A 19663-nucleotide genomic window follows, 5' to 3' on the forward strand; every position below is an offset into this window, starting at 1 on the left:
AAATGTCTCGTCTTTAGCGGCCGCCTACAAAAGGGAGCCGCCGCTATCAAATGTAACGCAATGCAGCTATCGAAGGCGCGCACGTAAATATTTTTTCGCTTTAATATTGAAGATATGATCTTTTAATTTCGTACGCCTAATTTTTGTCGTCCTTAACTGCGCTTCTTTTCCCTTGGCACCCATTCTGTAACTCTTATCGTCCACCGGTTATCTGCTTTACGCATTATATGGCCTTCCCAACTGCATTTCTATCTCTTAATGCCAACTAGATTGTCGGCTATCCCTGTTTGCTTTGTGATTCACACCACTATCTTACTGGCTCCTTAATTTACGTCTAACAATGTTCTTTCCATCACTCTTTGCACGGTCCTTAATTTGTTCTCGATTTTCTTCAACCTTCAGCAGAATGAAATGATTGTAACTTTTTTTTTCAAATATAGTGGTATGCTGTCATTCAGGATTTCGTAATGCCTGCGGCATGCACTCAAACCTATTTTTATTTTTCTGCAAATTTCTTTCTCATAATTATGGTCTCGTATTAGTAACTGACCTAGATAGACATACTTCTGCACACACTCTAGAGGCTGACTGCAGATCATAAATTATTTCTCGCTTGCCAGGCTATTCAACATTACATTTCTTTTCCGCATAATAATATTATCATAACCGCATAGTGCCATTGACAGATCACAGATGATAATATGATTTCATTGCTGCATGCTGGATGAAATTAATACATGTCTTTAAGTCAAATTCTGGCGATTATGAGAGTGACGGAGTCGCGAAGCGCGCTTCATCACTGTCACTGCTGGTCTCTCCGCATAAATTAACAACACAGGTTCGGGAGTGGCTTCGAGTCCTCGTCAGGACTGCTGCTCAATAATTACATGGACGCATTCGCCAAGCCTAGAAAGCACTTCAACCTGGACCCATCACCGGCGAACCAGTTGGGTCCCGGCAAGAGGCCCATGACATCCATGGTCCCCACCATCATCACTAAGTTCTCCGCGCCTTCCGAGCTGGTGGGCGCCTTCGGCGGCAGCGGAGGCCTGCCGGCCATCTCTGCAGTGGCGCAGGTAAGAAGTAGGCCTAAGTGGTAGTTTATTAAAATGAACAAATCAAACAACGGATAAGGATTGGAAGGACATTACGGCTGACCGCATTGTAACTGTGTAGCGCGGTACGCTGACAAATAAACGGTGGCCAGCAGGAATGCAGTATGGGAAGGTAGTAAAAGGACATAGAGACATTATAGTGGTGAGTCTAGAGGAGAGGATAAAGTAAAAGACAGCAGGGGGCGGGGAGGGGGGGAGCTATTCTGCAAGTGTCCACCTAGTGGACATGGCCATTTTGTCTGCTGCTGGAGTTCTGGTGGGCTGGGCTGGGGCACGCGCTAGAAGGAGACAGGTGCCACCAGACAATCAGCACTCCAGAACCAGACGAAATGAACAGGTCCACTGGGTGGACACTTACAGAATAGCACCCCAGTTATCGGATGACATAATCAACGCACAACCTGCAACCATTTTGTCTCGATATATATATCTGCACTAAAAATATATCATAAGAAGCCAACAAACACTGACACCAAGGACAACATGGGGGAAATTACTTGTACTTAATAAGTGAATTAAAGAAACGATAAAATAATGGAAATGAAAATGGAGGAAAAAACTTGCCGCAGGTGGGGAACGATCTCACGTCTTCGCGTTACGCGTGCGATGCTCTGGTAGCATCGCAAGTGCAATGCGAAGACGTGGGATCGTTTCCCACCCTCGACTCCCTTAACGAGCGCGCAAAGCACAGCGTACGTTTTTTTTTTTCACTTCGTCCCCATCGGAAATGCCGCAGCCGAGGTTGAGAAACGAACCCGGAACCTGGTACTCGCGAACCCGGAACCCGGAACCTCGCGCAAGAACGACAGAAATTCAGCATGCGCAGGGGCAATAAATTGCAATCAATGAGATAGGAAGGCTATCGCCTTCGGAAGGAGAGAAATGGAGGGGAGGCTTACACATGCTTCGCCGCTATTATGAATGTGAAAGGCTTCGGAAATATATCTCATTGATTGCACTTTATTTCCCCTGCGCATGCTGAGTTTCTCTCGCCTTTATGCTTTGAGATAGCGGTAGAGTTTATAGATGCTGACTGAAAGAATAAAGACACTTGGTTGTTGTTCAGCGCTGTGGTCTGTGTCCCTCTCTCCACCCTCTTGTTTAGCTCTGTTTTCTGCTCGTAATCATGAACCAACCAGCCCAAATGCATACTTTTTTGCAGTGCTTGAAACAAAAAAAAGAGTAATTTGTTGCGATTTTTTAATGCTCACTTCAAGAAAGATTATGAAGGTGGTTGGTTGCATAGCACAAATCACAGATTGTAAAAAAAAATTGTGCAGGAACCATTACCGATCATCGTAAGCGAAAAAAAAAAACGAACGAACGAACGAGCGAACGAACGAACGAACGAACGAACGAACGAACGAACGAACGAACGAACGAACGAACGAACGAACGAACGAACGAACGAACGAGTGAGTGACAACCAGCTCACTCCTCCCCGCCCCACCACGAGAGTGCCGCACAAGAGCTTGCGTGCGACTGTTCTCCCTTTTGCCACCCTACGAAAAAAAAAAAGAAATACCGCGTGCCGACATCAAATCAGCAAAATCATGCTAATATTTTTAACTAATTCGATCTCCATACGTCGGAGAAGCTTGGCCACGGCCAGACTGAACGCGCTGTGTCACCGTCGGACTTGCATTTATAAGTGTTGGCTTCTGTTGTGAGACAGCGGTTTAGGAAATATCTTTCGGCAGGATTGATACGTACTTTCAAGGCAAACTGAAAGCGGAGTTATTGTAGTTTGAAAAGCACTAAGAATATACCACTTGCGTGGTAGCTTATTCGCAAATCCCTGTTGACTGCGCGAAATTTCCTCCAAACGGCGTTTTTTAAAAAATAGACTTCCATACTTTGAACATCATACGCATTTGAGTCTGTTCCCATCGGTTATTCTTAAAAGATGGCTATCCATCTTACTACGTCTCTTAGGCGGGCAAAATGTCCTCACTAGAACATGGAATATTCGAAGCGTGTAGTCTTACGAAACAAGTCCTGTATTCGCGAAGTAATTTTTTACGATAGAACTGTTCCTAGCAAGTGACGGTAGCCAAAGGTTAGACATATATTTAAGCGAAGGCAGCGGCCAATACCGAACGTCAGTGGCCATCGAAAAGCTTTGGATGAACAGCGCTCGGTCCTTTGGCTAGTATCCCAAGGCTGCGGCTTACAGTCCTATACCCTGCACGGCGTGCACTCTGGCTATTGCCCAGTTACACTTCTTTTCATCAACCGATCATTTCATCTCCTCTTCTTTTAGTAAGCGTCGTTACGGGGTACTGAGTATGTTCGCAACATTTGTTAATTACAGCTTATCACCTGCGTTCGCAAGTACACGCTGCCTCGCTGCGTGTGGAACGATACGCGTGTGCAGCCCACCTTTCGTTCTACTAAGCCCAACTCTGTGTTTGCGGAGCCCAGGACCAGGCACTTCGACCCGGTAAGTGTACGCCATCGCTATGAGGGCCATGAGAAGTGTCTCAAGCACGTACTATATTCACGGGCGCGCTTTTGTATGCTTCACCGGAATACAAACATGCTTGAGGCAGAGTATATTGTACAAATGATCTTGCACTGAAACACAGTGACACTTCCTAATTGATGAAAAACAGCGCGCACCGGGAACGAAATGATCTCAGGGTGCTAAGGAAACACATACGAGGGAGAAACACGAGACATGCAGGGCGCCAGTGTGTCTGTGTTTCTCTCTTGTGTGCCCTAAAGCCATGTTGTCCAAATCGTACCAACTTGCCCAGGAAGGAAGTTTTTCTGAAAACAGAGCGTCGCGGCGAAGCATACGAATAGCCGCATGAGCAAATCGCTATGCATTAAGGCATCTTGTGTATTGCGGTGAGACATAATCATAGCGACAAGGGTGAACGTGGAACATAGGGTTACTGCGTTCATTAATTAAATATGTTCACTTAATGCCTATTTGATCGCGGGCGACTCACCAAGGCTAGCGGGCCAGTTCAGCTCCGCATGTATACCTACAAACATTTTAGCGCCACATTTCCCCCTCGACGTGTGCTTTGGAAACTCTCGGGTACATACTATCCTTATCATGCTGGTTGATGCGCCGCTGCTTGTGTAAGGTGCCTAGATATGACTCAAGGTATCGCCATTCTCCCTCTCGCACTCGCTTCCTCCAGTCATTGTAAGCCTACATGGAGCGCCGCTAACGCCCCCTCAAAACGTTTCAGACCTCTTCACGCGCGTGCAAAAAACTGTTTGCGTAACACAAAATTTATTATCAAAACTCGTTTTGAACCACTTTCTCCTGCGGTATAGCTTGTTCGTGCATATGTCGGGGTAAATCATGCTTGGTGATAAAAAATTTGAAATCTTTTCCGGGCCATGTGACTGCACTTAGCCAATCGCGCACGCTCAGTGGTGGGTGAGCTCGAGTTAGAGAATGATTGCAGCCAGATGAAAGAATGGTGCCAACTTGAAGCCTTTTACCTAGGGGCTTTGGACCCGTGCCTACACCGACGCCACATCCATTAATCTAACGTTACTATGTAACGTTAGATTGATGGATAACGCTGATGAAACGCCCTGTCGATGGTGGATAACGCGATTGATGAAACGCCCTGTCGCAGGTATCCCTTCTTCGCAACCTGGGCGACAGCGTTACAGAGAAGACCATCATGTCTGCAGCCACGGGCATCATCGTCACAAATAGCGGCTCTCTTCTGGCACCCAGTGACACCAAGCATGTTGATGGCAGCCGCTCGGGAGCATGAGCAAAATCAAATCACTCCAACGACAACGGAAGAAAAAGAACTAAAAAGAAAATGTCGTTTTCTTTCGTCTCAAAATATCTTACTTGCGAGCCATTCATTAAGACGAGGACCCTTTGTCTCAATTATTACTCACCCTTATGTGACACAGAGGAGACGCATGTGAAATTTTACTTCTCCATCGAAAGCTTAGTGTCAGTTGCTACTACCCGATGCAAGGTAATTTCTAATTCAGAGTTCGCGATGCTTCTAAATCAAAAGCTTCATCTACGACTGGATCCAGTTAATATATGGCGGATTCGGCGCAGTACTCGGTACTCGCTAATCGCTGTAGTTCTGGAAATATGAAACATCGGGAACGTGACGAGTAAGCTCCTTCTCTAATTATTGACCCAAACTCGCTGGCGGAAAAATCTGAATGTTACGGTAATAATGAGTCCAATCCGACAAAGGGATACGTGGCCAAATGACAGCCTCGTCAAGAATGCTTAACCGTGTAGTTTATCCAAGAAAGCTTGAAGAATAATTTGCTGACAATATTCCAGAAAATGTGCAGCGCATACTGCGCATCATAATACGACTTTAGGAAGCAAGTCTTAACTTCATGGGTATATTATAGCAGTTCTGCCGGGCCTCAAGGACAGAGACATAGATGCATCATTTAATGGGTGCTATAGGAGTTTTGCATGGCCATACACTCCTATGCCAAGCAACTCCAGTTGGCGTTGGTGAGGCATGAAATAACTGACGCAATTATATTGCACATACAGAAAACATACACCAGCAACGAACACAGCGAAACGCTGTAAAAATTCACTAGAGAGTCTGGTTCAGGCCAGGGTATACCCGATGAAGATTGTGGCCGCTCTTGTAGCGCGTGATGCTCTAGGAGCAGTTAAAAGCTGCCGGCTGTGACAGTAGATTTATTATTAAGGCGTCATTTCTTTTTTACAGAACTGAAGCATCAAGCTTACATTACCGCAAATCAACAATACAAAGAGAAACGCGCAATCGCAATAGCAAGCGAATAAAGTTGATGTATTGTACACAGCTTTCTTTTAAGTGGGACTTTAGTAAGACATACGTAAGGATGGTAGAAATCCCACGTAAGCCGGGAACCATTATGTCGCATGTGTCCGCCTCAGACACAGCAGTAACTTTTTTTTTTTTTTGAAATACAGAACTGCGACATCAGTTCTTCAGGGCACAGATGCAAATTAGTAAAGTTCTCTCTTTGGGTAATTTGTGGCTCAAGATCAAAATTGTGCTTCCTACAGTCGCCTTATTGCCTTTATTGCAACAAATTTCGTTCAAGTCCCTCGAACAGCTGTCTGAGCATTCCTGCGTTTCTCGTTTATCGGGATTGTAGCTTAGCTATGATTATTTTTAAGTTATCCCTTGGAAGTTTTGCGCATGCGTCCTCACCAATACGTCGAAAGGGTGAGATCCACTTTACGACACTCTGCCGTTGCTTTTCCCTAGTCTATTTCTTAATTCATTTTATTAATTCTCTTATTTTTCATGGCAGGCTGACTTCTGCATTACGCATTTTTTTTTTATTTAACAAAGGTTTGCTTTAGCAGGTTACTTTGTTTTTTCCCGTAATACCACCCGATTCTCGACCTATCCTTCAGGGTTCGTGCCTCTTTCGAAGATGGCGCGCACGGGCACATGTTCACCCCTTATTTCTATACCCCCGATTTCCCTTTCCCGCGCAGGGTAGCCAACTATAAGCTCTTCGAGTTAGACACACTGCTTGCTTTCGTTCTTTCTTCAATGTGCTCTGTGCGTATAAAGCCCCTGAAGAGACCTACAACATATAATGTGAGACTATACTGCCGCCACATGTCGTGAAGCGAGTCTTTGAAGGACTAACTGCACTTGTAGCGGGACTCGAGCTTGAAACTGCGGCATGTTCTCGGTCCGTGGCAAAGCACCACCTTCGCGTTGCGTGGCCATGAAAGCTGTGCTGATGTTTTTGTGCGTCTGTCTGTGTGTGTGCGCGCGCCCGTGTGTTTCTAAACTTTTCCATGTTTGCTATAGCCCTAAGAAAGTACTAAACTCCAATCGAATGTTGTTCGGTTCCCCACAGTGGGTATGAACCATCAGCAGAGGGGAAAACAAACAATGATTCTTTTCAGTGGCTAAGGACGCTAAGAAACTGAATAAAAGCCTACAAACATACACCTGTACACTAGAAGAGTGGCGTAATACGTGAATCAGAGAGCTGGGCTGGTTGGCGTTGTTGCTTTTGCTGCGATCTGATTCCCATCAGTCTTAACGCAAACGATCCTTTTGTGCTGGAAACTAGGTCGCTTAATACCGTTCGTATGTTGCTCAACGTGAACGAGCTCTCATTTCTCACATTTCCTCTGAAGGTACCGTGAAAAATTGAGCTAGTTTGTTCTGCATGACTGAATGTATAACTGCGCGGTAACACGCACGCACGCACGCACACACACACACACACACACACACACACACACACACACACACGCACTACCGGCTGTAGAGTATTTCACAAGTATACACTGTCAAGTATTTTCATCCGATATATGTCAGCTCTCTTCCGTGGCGTCCGCACCCTGAATCATCATGAGAATCATTATCATCATCATCAGCCTATTTTTCTGTCCACTGCAGGAAGAAGGCCTCTCCCAGCGATCTCCGCACACACACATATATATATATATATATATATATATATATATATATATATATATATCAAAACGCTTATTGCAAAATAAATAGAAAAAAGAAGAAAAAAGTGCAGAAAGAGAGTGGGTGGAGCCCCTAGTCTAGGACCCTCTGGCTTGTGCGGTTCGCCGTGCCTGGTCGAGGAGCGCTAGTTACATCTCCGGATCCTCGCTGGCGAGCCAAGTCTCCCACTGCTCCCTTCCGGAAAGCTCGCCGGTTTTTATTGGTGTATTAATTATGGGTGGCCTGTTCTGGCAATCCCACGTAATGCGGGCGAGAGAAGTGCATAAAATGCCAAACGGAGTGTTAAAAGTGCGGTTACCGTCGGCCGTCGGCGTTAGGGAATAAAAGTCACCAGAGACAAATCGAACTCGTAGGAAGCAACATAAGTTAATTGGCTTTAATGTTCAATAATTTCACACCAGAATTTCAGCCTTCAAGGGCGTGTTGTTGTTTTCTATCGGGGCGCGCACACGACGCCTGGAAACCATTCTTCTATGCTCGCACAGCAGGTACTGACAGCAGCAGGCGCGATACGCCGGTGTCGCAGTGACCACAGCGGTGTCACCATAGAGTTTCTCACTGTAATGAGTGAGAAACTCTATGGGTTTCTGTCAAGGATCGGGGTAAGCTAGTCTCACTCTCCGAGTCGGAGGGGATTGGGCGGCACCTAACCCACCCCGCATGCATTTATTGACGGTTCGACTGCTGACCGGCGATAAGGTCCACGCCTGATCGACCGTGAACCAGAGGCATGAGACGGGAGGCGACGTACAAACATACGCTCAATTTAATAAAGTAAAATCATGCCCGAGACATAATGATATAAAGAATATACAAACTACATGCAGGTGGTCCTAGCTTCGCGGAAAGCGTGCGGGTCACACACAACACACGCCCTAACGCGACGCGCTACACAAAGCCCACCACGTGGGAACTACTAGCACTCGCGAAATAACAAAAAATACGCCACACAAATGAAAAATACACGCGACACTAAACACGGCAAATACTACACTAACAGAACATACAAGAATTAACACGCGATCAATAATTAAATGAAAGATGAAACGCGATTAAAGAAAGTCCGGCGGAAAGTTCTGAGAGTGGGCTGGGGAACACGAGGCTAATCTATGGCGTGCTTGCCGAGATCCTGATCCGAAGAGCGTCGGGCTGCTGGTAGCTCGCTGCTGGTACCTCGCTTTGATCTATTAAATAATTTTCACGAGTGTTTCCTTTCTTTTTCAGATTTCATTTACTATTTTGCAAACTCATTCGACGCTTGGCCAATCTCGTATGTAGTGGTTATGAGTCATTCATAGAAGCCAAACCAACAATCTGTCTAGGCAAGGCCCACTGCCTTATTACACACTAAATTTATTTATTATCGGTTTCTTTCGCATCCTCAATTAGTTATTTATTTCGCCTTGTTTCTTTTTTATCATATTACCACCCGGTTCGTGGCCTATCACCCACAGTGGGTGCGTGCCATTAAATAAGGCATCATCATTATCGCCGTAACGAACCAACAAACAAACACCAACCAGCTAACCACTCAATCTCGCGGACGGTCAAGGGCTCAAGACCATGGATGACCCATCCCTAATCGGCGGTGTCGTTCGCGGAGCATGCGGCGCTGTCGGTGGAGGCGGCGGTGTTGGATTTGCTCCGATCCGCTATGGCTACAAGTATGTCAAGAGGTCACCGTAGTGGATAAAATACGAGGGCTGTAATGACCGTTCTCGTTAAGCCTAACGCACTGAGGCGCATGGTGGAATGACACGGTCCGCACGGGGAGATGTGAAACAAAACACTTTACGGCGATAATATCCGTTATTATTTACCTCGGACGCTACCATACACGGGAAAGGGGAAATGAATTGGCTCGGGATCCACCGCTTTTTATCAGCTACGTTAACTTGAACGAAAACATTAAACGTACAAGAGCTGTCGCAAATTTTTTTTTTGTCCATGTCTTGAATTTTTCTTTTAGCGGGGACTGCCGGTTATGGTAAAGCTGAGATAACGAAGGATAAGTTTCACACCTCCGTTGTGAAAAGTGTTTCATAAAATATACTCTAGAAACAGCTTTAAAGTAGAGAGTTTGGTATGATTTGTTCTCCTCAGGACTAGCTTTTATTTATACATAATAAATTTTCTCGGGTATTAATTCGATAATTAATTATAAAATGGGACTAGTTAACCTTATAACCGAACGAGTCGAACGATTCATTCTGCTGTTAGATTCGGACCCCCTCACTCGAGATGTTCAGGACCGGTTTCACATATGCAAAAAGCTGACGCTGCTAATTTCTGCAGAGTAACGAACTACGGATGATCTTGCCTAGAAAACAACCTGAACTGCCGAAGAGAGCCACCCACCTGTCGTGGTGGCGTAGTGGATTTGGTGTTGCGCTGCAAAGCCCGTGGGCGGGGGTTCGAATATCAGCCGCGGCGGCAGCGTCACGATGGGGGAGAAATGCAAAAACACCCGTGTTCTGGCTGTGCATTAAGTGAACGTTAAAGAACCCCAGGTGGTAAAAATTAATTCGGAGTCCCCAATGACGGCGTTCCTTATAATCATATCGGACTTCTGGCACGTAAAGCCCCAGAATGTAAATTTAAGAGCGCATCTGTCGCGTCCCTAGCAGAAGCATAAGAGTGACATCCCTGTTCACACCTCACTGTTGGACAAGCGTAAAGCGAGCGGGATCGCGACTTGATAAAAAGGCGGTGTCTGCAAACCGGTAAAGGCTCACTCAAACTAGGCCGACCCGACACCGATTTCAGTCTGCCGACAGTCGGCAACGGTGTTTTTTTTTTTCACCTTCATGTCGGCGCCTGTGACAGACTGTGCCGACGCCGAGATTTCCGCCGACTGTCGGCAGATTGTCGGCGTCGGTACAGTGGGACAGAGCCGCCGACACGAAGGCAAAAACGTTGTCGCCGACAGCTGGCAGACCGAAATCGGTGTCCGGTCGGCCTAGTGTGAGTGAGCCTAAACACCTCGGATGACGGACTTCCACAGTCTTACGTACATTAGGATAAACCGTCTCTTTTATTTAAATAATCGATTATTCTTCCTTAATTTCACAATTTCTTGTTTATAATACACATCGAATCGTATCACGATGTGTGCGTATGCGATTAAAGCAATACCGAAAGATGTCGCTGAACTATCGGATATTACCGATATTTAAGAAATTTCGAACACATTTTCTCAAGCACTCTGCATGCATTTACTGTGATTAGATCAGTTACCACGTGCGATACGGAGGATCTCATATGCTGAGACATTGCCGAACTAATATCTGTCGATAGGATTCATCAATGTTTTTGCAAGGATTGTAGCCACTTCGCGTAGTGGTTGTGCATAACCACTTCATAATCACTTCGCAACCAGTTTCTGTGATCACCAACTAATGTATTACTTGCATCAGAAAGTCGCGGTTGACTCGAATCTAACGTTTCTTCGTAGCTGTTAGCTTTTCTCATGTATATAGGGGTGCTCAAGTAGTGATTTTTCAGACCGAATCGAATACGAATCGAATAGTTCTATACAATCGAATAGAATGTCCAATAGTTTTCGAATAATGAACAGGCGTTAGTTAACGCAACTAATATAAAACGATGTTCGCATCCTAGTATTCTTAACCTTAGCAAGTTTCTGTCACGTTATGGCACGTTATGAAGCGCTGTTTATTAAAAGAACAAATGAAACATCAGCGGCAGACGAGTGGTTTCTTCTATGCACAGGCCTCTTCAGAGAGCGCGAACGTTCGCTGCGTCACCTAAGTGACGTAGCCTGCTGCACTACGCGTGTTTTATGTCTATACCCATATGCTCGCGGGGATTAAAACTTACCGAATACTTTTGCTCCAATCGTATGTTTAAATGGGCGCAGTCGACGTCTTTAGGCATTCGAAAAGTTATGGAAAACTATTTCGACTCGAAGACCGAATCAAATGGGACGTCATTGGATTCCTTATTCGAAAGTTTTGAACATTCGCACACCCCAACTCTCGTGTGAGGTGTTGCCCCCATCCCCAATATTCTGTCTGCGCAGCGCCGCCGGCGATACGGACCTTGCCACAACGATATGCTGCTACTGTTGCTTCTGCTGCTGCATACTATTCTTCCTACTCGTCTTCTCCTCCGCTCGCGTGGTCACCCGCGCGGTGCCTACACCCGTCGACACCACGTTCGAGAAGTGGGCCGTCGTCTGCGACGCGCCGCATTGTGCAGACGTCGCCAAGTGAGATTCCGAAACGTCTGCCGAACTCCCTGATGTCAAACTGCTGGCTAGCTCCCACTGACGTCTCGCACAGAAGTGGAATCTCGCTGTGAATGCATTGTTATTATTTTTTTTTGTTCCGGCAAGAATAACGCTGAAGTAGGCATCACCTACTGCGATGCGACAAATGATTTTGCGTTTACTGCTCATCCGCTCTTAGAAGAACCAGCTGTTTGGCCAGTTGGTAACTCATTATGATAAAACAAATTGGAGAGCAAAATATGACACCAGCATTCATGCACACACAACAAACGCAACCACTCCAGACAGAGCGCTTGCGACTGGGGGGTGCTGCAGTGATTGCGTGTGTGGGTGTGTGCGTGCATGCGAGTGCGTTCTTTGTCCTCCAGTTTGTTTCACCGTCTGCTTCTTGCTCAGATTTCGCAGCAAGATGACGTCTTATGGTCCGGATAGTTCAACATAACGCTTGACATTGTTACTTAGCTGGTTCTCAAGAAAAAGATGCCGTGTTATCTTCGTCTAAATTTCTCGTGACCAAAGTATGGCGGCTATAACGTCGCCTGGTCGCTTCCGTGGTTTGCTGTGCGGTGAGGCGTGTCCTTCGTGATTGGTTACGACTAGTCGCTGGTGTGCGCAATGGGAATATCATCGAGGGGTGCAGACGAAGGCAACGCATCGCTACTTAATTTGTTTGTGCTCTACTTAGTTCATACTTCTTGCGGTGCGGAATAAAAGAAACAAACAAGAAAATGAGAAAGGATGTAAACAAAGAAGAATACAGGAAAGAGACTCTTTTCTGTCCGGTACTTTTTTTACATGTTTCCGCGTCTTTTGGACCGCTAAAAAGACGAAGACAAAATCGCACTGAAAGAAAAGAAGCGTTATATTGAACGATCGGTACCATAGAATGTGATCTCAATACAAAATTCGAGTAATAACAGAGCAGTGGCAAACACGAAATTGTTTAATTACCTGCAGAGAAATACGCAGGCCTCTGTTGATAACTCTTCTGATAAAACGGTAGCTCGTTCGCACTGGAATTTCAATCGGAGGTAGCCGGTGTTTCAGGTGTCAAGCTTGTTATCGTTCATAGTTAATTATTTGTGTGTAAAAACAGTAACTGCATTACATACTAAACGAACCTACGACTTAAATGGAGCTTATAGAAAACTTACAGAAACTTAACTTGTAGCTGACTTCTTTGTACTGTTATCCGTATAGAGAGATGTTCGACAAGGGCGGCGCCATCGGGGACGCCGCCGTGGCCGCGCTGCTGTGCATGGGCGTGACTGCGCCACATGTGACCGGCATAGGCGGTGGTCTAATGGCCGTCCTTTACGACAAGTGAGCCGAATTCTACGCGTATTGGCGCGACTCAGCGGCTACTATCACGTGATTTGAGGCATAATTCGCGATAGAGAACTCTGGTGCTAGATCAATGACCATTCACACTGAAGAAAAAAGAAAAAAATACTTGGCCCTTGGCCAAGAGCGAGGCTGCGGAGAAAAGCGCTTGTCGTTTTTCATAGAAAATACCAATATATTAAGCGTTGTTTACGGGTAGGCAGCGCCACGCCGTCAATTCTGGACATGCGCCTGCACCCGCGATAGACAACTGTTTGTGCTGAAGAACTTTTCTTTGTGCACGATAATCGAGGGCTGACTTGCGGGCGTGCTACCGAAATGAATGATACGCAAAGCTTCAACGCACAAGGAAAGCTTATTATTTTTATAAGAATGTAGAAGTGTGCGTTTGAGCATGCGCAGATGAGCTTTTTTTTGTTTACCTTTTTCTCCGGCACTGTGGAACTTTTTGTTGACAGTCAGTTTTTTTGTTGCCCTTGTCGTCCCTATACTGGTGTCTATGTTCGCATGCCGGCCTTTAGTAACATGGTTAGCACGAGCAAAGTTGATCTTGGTGGCGGTCAAAATAATATACGAGGTCCAAATACCGTTTTTTTTTTACCCCAAGCTTAGCCACAAAGAGTCATGCGTGAACTAAATTTCTGATAACGGATGCAGAGCGACCTACAGACACGAGTCGTCTCGAAGGACTCGAAGGAACAATGAATCATGTTCTCTGCGGGTTTCAGGTCCACGATGAGGGTTCAAGCCCTGGACGCCCTGGGAGTGTCTCCGGCAAGCGTCACACCGGATATGTTTTCAACCAACGCCTCGGTGTTGAAACGCGGTACGCTATAATATTGACCACATGGTCACGGGGTATACCCGCACCGTGACTTGGAAACTTGTAGGACCCTTCGCGGTAGTTTAGTGCTTTCTGCTGAGCTCATGGGTTTAAATCCTGGCTACAGCGGCCACATTCCAGTCGGAAAAGTCGGAAAAAGCGCGGATTGCTTTTGGGCGCTGAACTTGAATTTAATTTTGATTCCTAAACCTCAACGATAGTAAAAACTGAATACGAGCATTATATATACACTTATGGACATTCTAATTTTGGCAACCTAATGTAAGAAAAACATACGGAAGCGTGCACAGGAAATTGAAAGTAAGTAAATGACCACAAAACGATGCAAAGTATAATGTTAGGCTTAACGTTAAGAAATGTCGAAAGAAAATAGCATGGATTAGAGGTGAAACGCTGGCAGGTTATTTCGGGGGTCTTGGAGATGGGGGGAGTGTAGTTGGATAGCTTATGTAACGCGTTAAAGCAATAAACCCCCAGTGGTTTATAGCATAACGTCCAGCTCTGAACATGTACTTTAGCTCGCATGCCATAAATTGTGGTGAACAAGAGGATGTATCGGTGTGCGGTACAAGCGCGCGGGGCTCAGAAAAAAAAGAAACGAACTCTCTGAAGTTTCGTATTCACCTGTGCGCTACACTTGGAAACTTGCACTAGCCGGAGCACTCGGGGCTGAAGTGCAGTTCTGGGGAGAACAAGACTTGCGGCAATTGCTCCTAATTAATAATAATAATAAAATGATATATTTTAGATATCGCGTGGAACACACATATGGCGCAATTCTGCGTATTCAGATGACTTACACGAGGTGACGGAAATTATTTGTGCAATAAATTGTGATGTTCTAGTGAATAATAACATGTAAACTAATAAGCTCTTTAATTATTCACTTTGTGGAACATCTTCCAATTGGCAAATTGAGGTAGGCAGTAGTGACAGGCAGGCAGTAGGCGGTCGTCCATATTTGGTCTATGGGGAGCGTTGGCAATTCATCTATGACTCATCGTACAATCCAGCGTAATCACTGGCGTTGTAAACCGTTGTAACATCAAACACTTGTTAGACGTTGAAAATGGTAACGGGAAAAACACCAGTGCATGCTCACGTCAGTGCTTGCACGTCGTGCGTTCCGTCCTCTCAGGTGCCAACGCTCCGATCGTGCCTGGCGCGCTGGCAGGACTGAAGGCTCTGCACACCAAGGTGGGCAAGCTTCCCTGGAAGGCCGTGTTCCAGCCGGCCATCCGCTTGGCCAAGGAGGGCTTCACCGTCGGATCGCACCTTGCCGCCGCCCTGGCGAACAACGAGAATGTACTGAGCGTGTCGGCTTCCCTCAGGTATATGATCCCTTCAGCCTGAGGAAGTTGGTATCAGACGAGGTTAATGCTAAGATTGCCGGAGAAGCCTGTGACGCTGCAATCGTTCTGTAACCGTTGCAATCGAGAGAAATTACTATACGATTCGGCGCTAATTATGTGAGAAAGAATGTTGCACATCTCTTATTGCTTGAGAGGCGTGCTAGCTTAGCGGCGTAACCTTATATAGTAATGAAATATTTTTGTTCGCGACTAATATCTTTGCTTACGTAGGTTTCCGATCGTAAATTGAAAAGAAGCCTTTGAAGTCATGAGGACGCATCTATGTAATCCATGCAAGTTGCCGCACATCTCTGACATGCCTGTCGCTTCCTCCCCGGCTTAGTCATTTTACTGCTCGTGCATGTGGGCATCCCCGCCGGTTTCCCTCTACTACACTTAGTATGGAACTCTATGCCTCATGGCAGTTGTGGTTAAAACGCAAGCAGGGCTACCCCTATCGCTCTGGAGTTGTGCAAACTGTAGCTGTGCGTCTGTTGCCGTAAGAAGCGATTACTCACGGCGTCGACATTCCAAGATAGTTTGGCCTTTCGGTATGGCTTGTATGTAGTTCGGTGCGCTGCAGGTTGTCATACTGGAACATATTTGTTGTTATGACGTGGTTCATACAACTTCACATGCGCAAAACAAGGGAACACCACCGTTATCCTCTGTCACCCTAGCCGATGGATGAAACGCAGGCTAGCTTCTCAGCAGCGCTGGACTGGGATGCCGATGGGACTGAAGGAGACTGAAAGTAGGCGCCGCGTCCACGAAGTTGGCTTCTGCTCAGGTTGACGGAACATTTCTCGTCACTTTGGACCACGTGATAGCTCTCGGCGAGTAGCGGCGCGAGCAGGTGCTGGGAAAACAGCCGCGTAACTCTACTGTCTTTGAGAGTGTTCTGAGCTTCTTTCAGTCGCTTGTGGAAATATTCAGTAAAAAAGTAAAAAAAAATTGGCAGGACTCATCTCCGAATCACTAGCGACATTGATGCGTGAGCATTGAATCGGTATAGCCACACAACGTATTGCCATCGTCGAAACGAGTTATGCATGAGTCGTGTATTACAGCGGGGACTGCTCTCTCGCTCTTCTTTGTGGATACGCTGCGCCATCTAGTGGCACGGCCGAGAAGGTCGCGCGTAGCCTCCGAGACTAGAAGTGTAGCGCGCCGGTGCCTGCGAATGCTGACAATTATTCTCTCGCTTGCCGCACAGTCAGTGGCACATGTTCAGTGACGCAAGAGGAACTTCAATTTGGCCTTGGTGTTTACTGCATATCATATTGACCGTAATTAAAGACGGGGACAGCGGAAGAGAACGCAAAAACGACACGGGCGGTACCTAAGTTGGCGAGACGTTCATTGACAACCCGCACGTATACCCAGTGCGCTTATGGCTCCGGTCGCTAAAGCGTTGTCCTGAAAAGTATTCATTTGAAAGCGGCACATACCCGGTACATGTGTGGTGCAGCCGGCTAACGCGTCGGGTTTCCGTCCTCGACGAACCGTTGTGACGTGGGCTCGATTCCACTCAGCATAGGCGAAATTTAAGGGGCCTTTTTCGTCATTGTAGAGTGGCACTTTCCTTGTAGTGCATACATAGTTACCCAAGTTGTCATCAGAGAGGTTCATTGAAGACCAGCGCAGACCGAGGGTCACATACCGAGTGCTCCAAGTCGGCGTCAAATAGGTTCTTCGAACAGCGGTGCCAACCCAGTCCCGCATCTAGAGTGACTTATGTCGGCTTCAGATTGGCTCCTCGAAGGGCGGCACATATTTGCACATTGCCACATACTCAGTGACCCAAGTTGGTTCAATAGTTGGTTTCGAACCCTGTTACCTCAGTATAGAAGCCCAATGCGCTACAACCATTTGACCTTGGGATATACCCAGCGGCCCAGGGAGGAGGGAAATCAGTTTGATACAAGCATACATAGATAGGTACTTTCCAGGAAGTGCGTGAAGTACTCTAAGAGTGCTAACGCATTGATAACTTTTTTTGGCTCTTTAGCGGTGGTTGGCGGTGGTCGCTCCTTCACCGCTGATACAAAGGCGACGATGTGAAAAAAAGGCACGTGGTCGCGAGCAACCGAGTTTCGGGGTGCGTTCACTGTCGAAAGCGATCTAATATACCTCTTTGTAACGCACCTGATGTCGCGCGAGAGATTTGTAGATGATGTGGTTCTTGTTGAGGTTAGTGTGTGGAAGGTGGCACCGGAAATCGGGACATGAGTGGCGCATCTCTAAGTTGCAGCAGCAGACGCTCTTCTTGCAGAGCTCTGTGCCGGTTAGATATGCACCGCACCGTCCGTTGAAGTTGCTCTCCCTGTCTCAGCAAGACGCTGTGGGGTGGCTTCAGCGCTGCTGAAAGGCAGTCGCCCTCTTCCCCATTCTGTTGGAGGCGGCGGGAGAGGGCCTCGACCGCGGGAGTGGAGGATGGTTGCACGCCGGCGCTCTTGCCGCTGGAGGCCAGACTCATCACATGTGACGAATAAGCTTTCTATGTATATCTACCTGTACTACCCCTACAACTGTGTCTACTCGCGGCACTGTTCTTCGCGAAAGTATGCAGGGAAACCACAAACGTTAGCTAAATATCCTCACTGCAACAAGTACGCGCCTTCTAGCGCATCGTTCCTTTTTACATAGAGCGAATAACTTTCTAGAAGCGTTCGAATATTCGCTTACGTACACAATAATCGTGGATGGTTTCTTCACGTAAAAAAAAGAAAGAAAAAGACAGATGTCCCCGTTACAAACATAACGATCCCTAGTTGGAACAGCGTGGTCCCATTTTTTTGATGCAGGAAGCGATTCTCGAACAGCGCCACCGGCACTCTCTTGCGCCGCGGGGACAAGCTCGTCCAGGCGCGACTCGCCGAGCTGCTGACGAAGCTGGCCGAACACGGCCCGGAGTACCTTTACCAACATGAACTCGCCGACGAGATCGAAAAGAACGTTACGGACGCCGGTAACGTAGACAGGTTTCAGCATATTCGCACCGTTCGTACGGTGGCTGACGAACTATAGATGTCTTATTTCTATAGGTATTGAGAAAAGGTAGTTCTCCATCCTTTTTCATCCCGATTCCAACTTACGTTTACTATACGTAGACTTACTGCTTTTGTGTACTTGTTTATTCGCGTGTAACATCGATAAATCTTATACTGCAGCTTAATAGAAAGTGTCAACATTTCCTCTAGCATGTGTGCGACATATGCATCTGTGCAGTGATTCTCACAGAGTCTTCGTGTTATATCTGAGCCCGAAGTGTACAGAATGTGCAGCTTTGTATTTTTACTATTTATACGCTCAATATGTGGAAACGGTTACTGCACACACATATACATAAACCTGCTGCATTATTCATCGTATAAATCATGCAATCGTACGAAATGAGACTGGCAGTATTGGAAATAAATGAAATCAATACATCTGAGTGTGTTCCTTATACTTAAGATGTGGGGGAAGGCAGGAGTTTGAGTATTTTACCAAAATTATTGGGGCATCTTATTATTGTCGCAACGTCAAAAACAGGGGTCGTACAGCACTATTCAGGAGGCCTAGTGGCAAGTCGCCTTTTTAATACTGAGCGCAACCGGGACTTATTCATTGCGCCTCGATAAAAACGCTCATGCTTATTCACATTGTCCTCTTATTCGTCGGAGTACAGCCGCGGCATATGCGTGCCTCCGAACTATAGGCATCGTCCCGATGTGCAATTTAAGCGTATGAGGGCGGTGTACAACGGCACAGAATAACGCAGGCAAAAAGAAAGCAAAGAAAAAGAAACAAACCAAGGTTAGTTCGACAGGTACGGCTTTATCCGTACCCCATGCACCACTTCGGGTAAGTGCTTGCGGCGACTGGAGCTATTTGTCACCGTCAGGAACGGCCTCGTAATTCATGCACGTCGCTCAGGCGGCGGATCACTCAAGTACCGTCTTAGCAGATTTTCGGAAAGTCCACGAGGGCGTATGGGTATCCAGACTCTGCGTCGAAGATTGTACCGTTTTGCATCTTGGTCTTGCTGAAGGCAGGTAAGTACGTGGGCAAGCTGTGTGGCTTCTTCGGCGCGCTGAGTGAATTCAACGTCGGTATATAGGTATGGTTAACCGGCCGTTGGTCTGGAGAGATATGCGGTTATTTTCAAGTGGCTTGTACCACTGAGTCTGAGAACCGAGTCAGGGAGTTCGGCATTGAAGGCAGTTCCCCTGTCTGTGATGACTACTTTTGGGGCGCCGTGCCTAAGGACGACTTTTTCAATGAAGAAAGTGAGCTGCTTCGGC

The 19663-nt window shown here is 46.6% G+C and overlaps 1 protein-coding gene and 1 long non-coding RNA gene across 2 annotated transcripts in view; one reads left to right on the plus strand and one right to left on the minus strand.

Moving 5' to 3' along the window:
• The first annotated feature begins 887 nt into the window (after nucleotides 1-887).
• Nucleotides 888-4883, plus strand: LOC126520719 (uncharacterized). The gene is made up of 3 exons (XM_050169503.3): nucleotides 888-1076; nucleotides 3430-3558; nucleotides 4721-4883. The coding sequence occupies exons 1-3, from the start codon at nucleotides 888-890 to the stop codon at nucleotides 4862-4864; spliced, it is 462 nt and encodes a 153-aa protein (XP_050025460.2). The 3' UTR covers nucleotides 4865-4883.
• The window catches only part of LOC140216705 (uncharacterized), a 48013-nt gene continuing 29326 nt past the window's right edge, over nucleotides 977-19663 (minus strand). Inside the window, exons 2-3 of the long non-coding RNA XR_011893338.1 lie at nucleotides 15125-15309; nucleotides 977-1062 (exon numbers count right to left, since the gene is read on the minus strand). This is a non-coding gene — a long non-coding RNA (uncharacterized lncRNA). The remainder of the gene's footprint in view (nucleotides 1063-15124; nucleotides 15310-19663) is intronic.

This window comes from Dermacentor andersoni, chromosome 3, assembly GCF_023375885.2.
Source record: "Dermacentor andersoni chromosome 3, qqDerAnde1_hic_scaffold, whole genome shotgun sequence".
In the NCBI taxonomy this organism is placed as follows: domain Eukaryota; kingdom Metazoa; phylum Arthropoda; class Arachnida; order Ixodida; family Ixodidae; genus Dermacentor; species Dermacentor andersoni.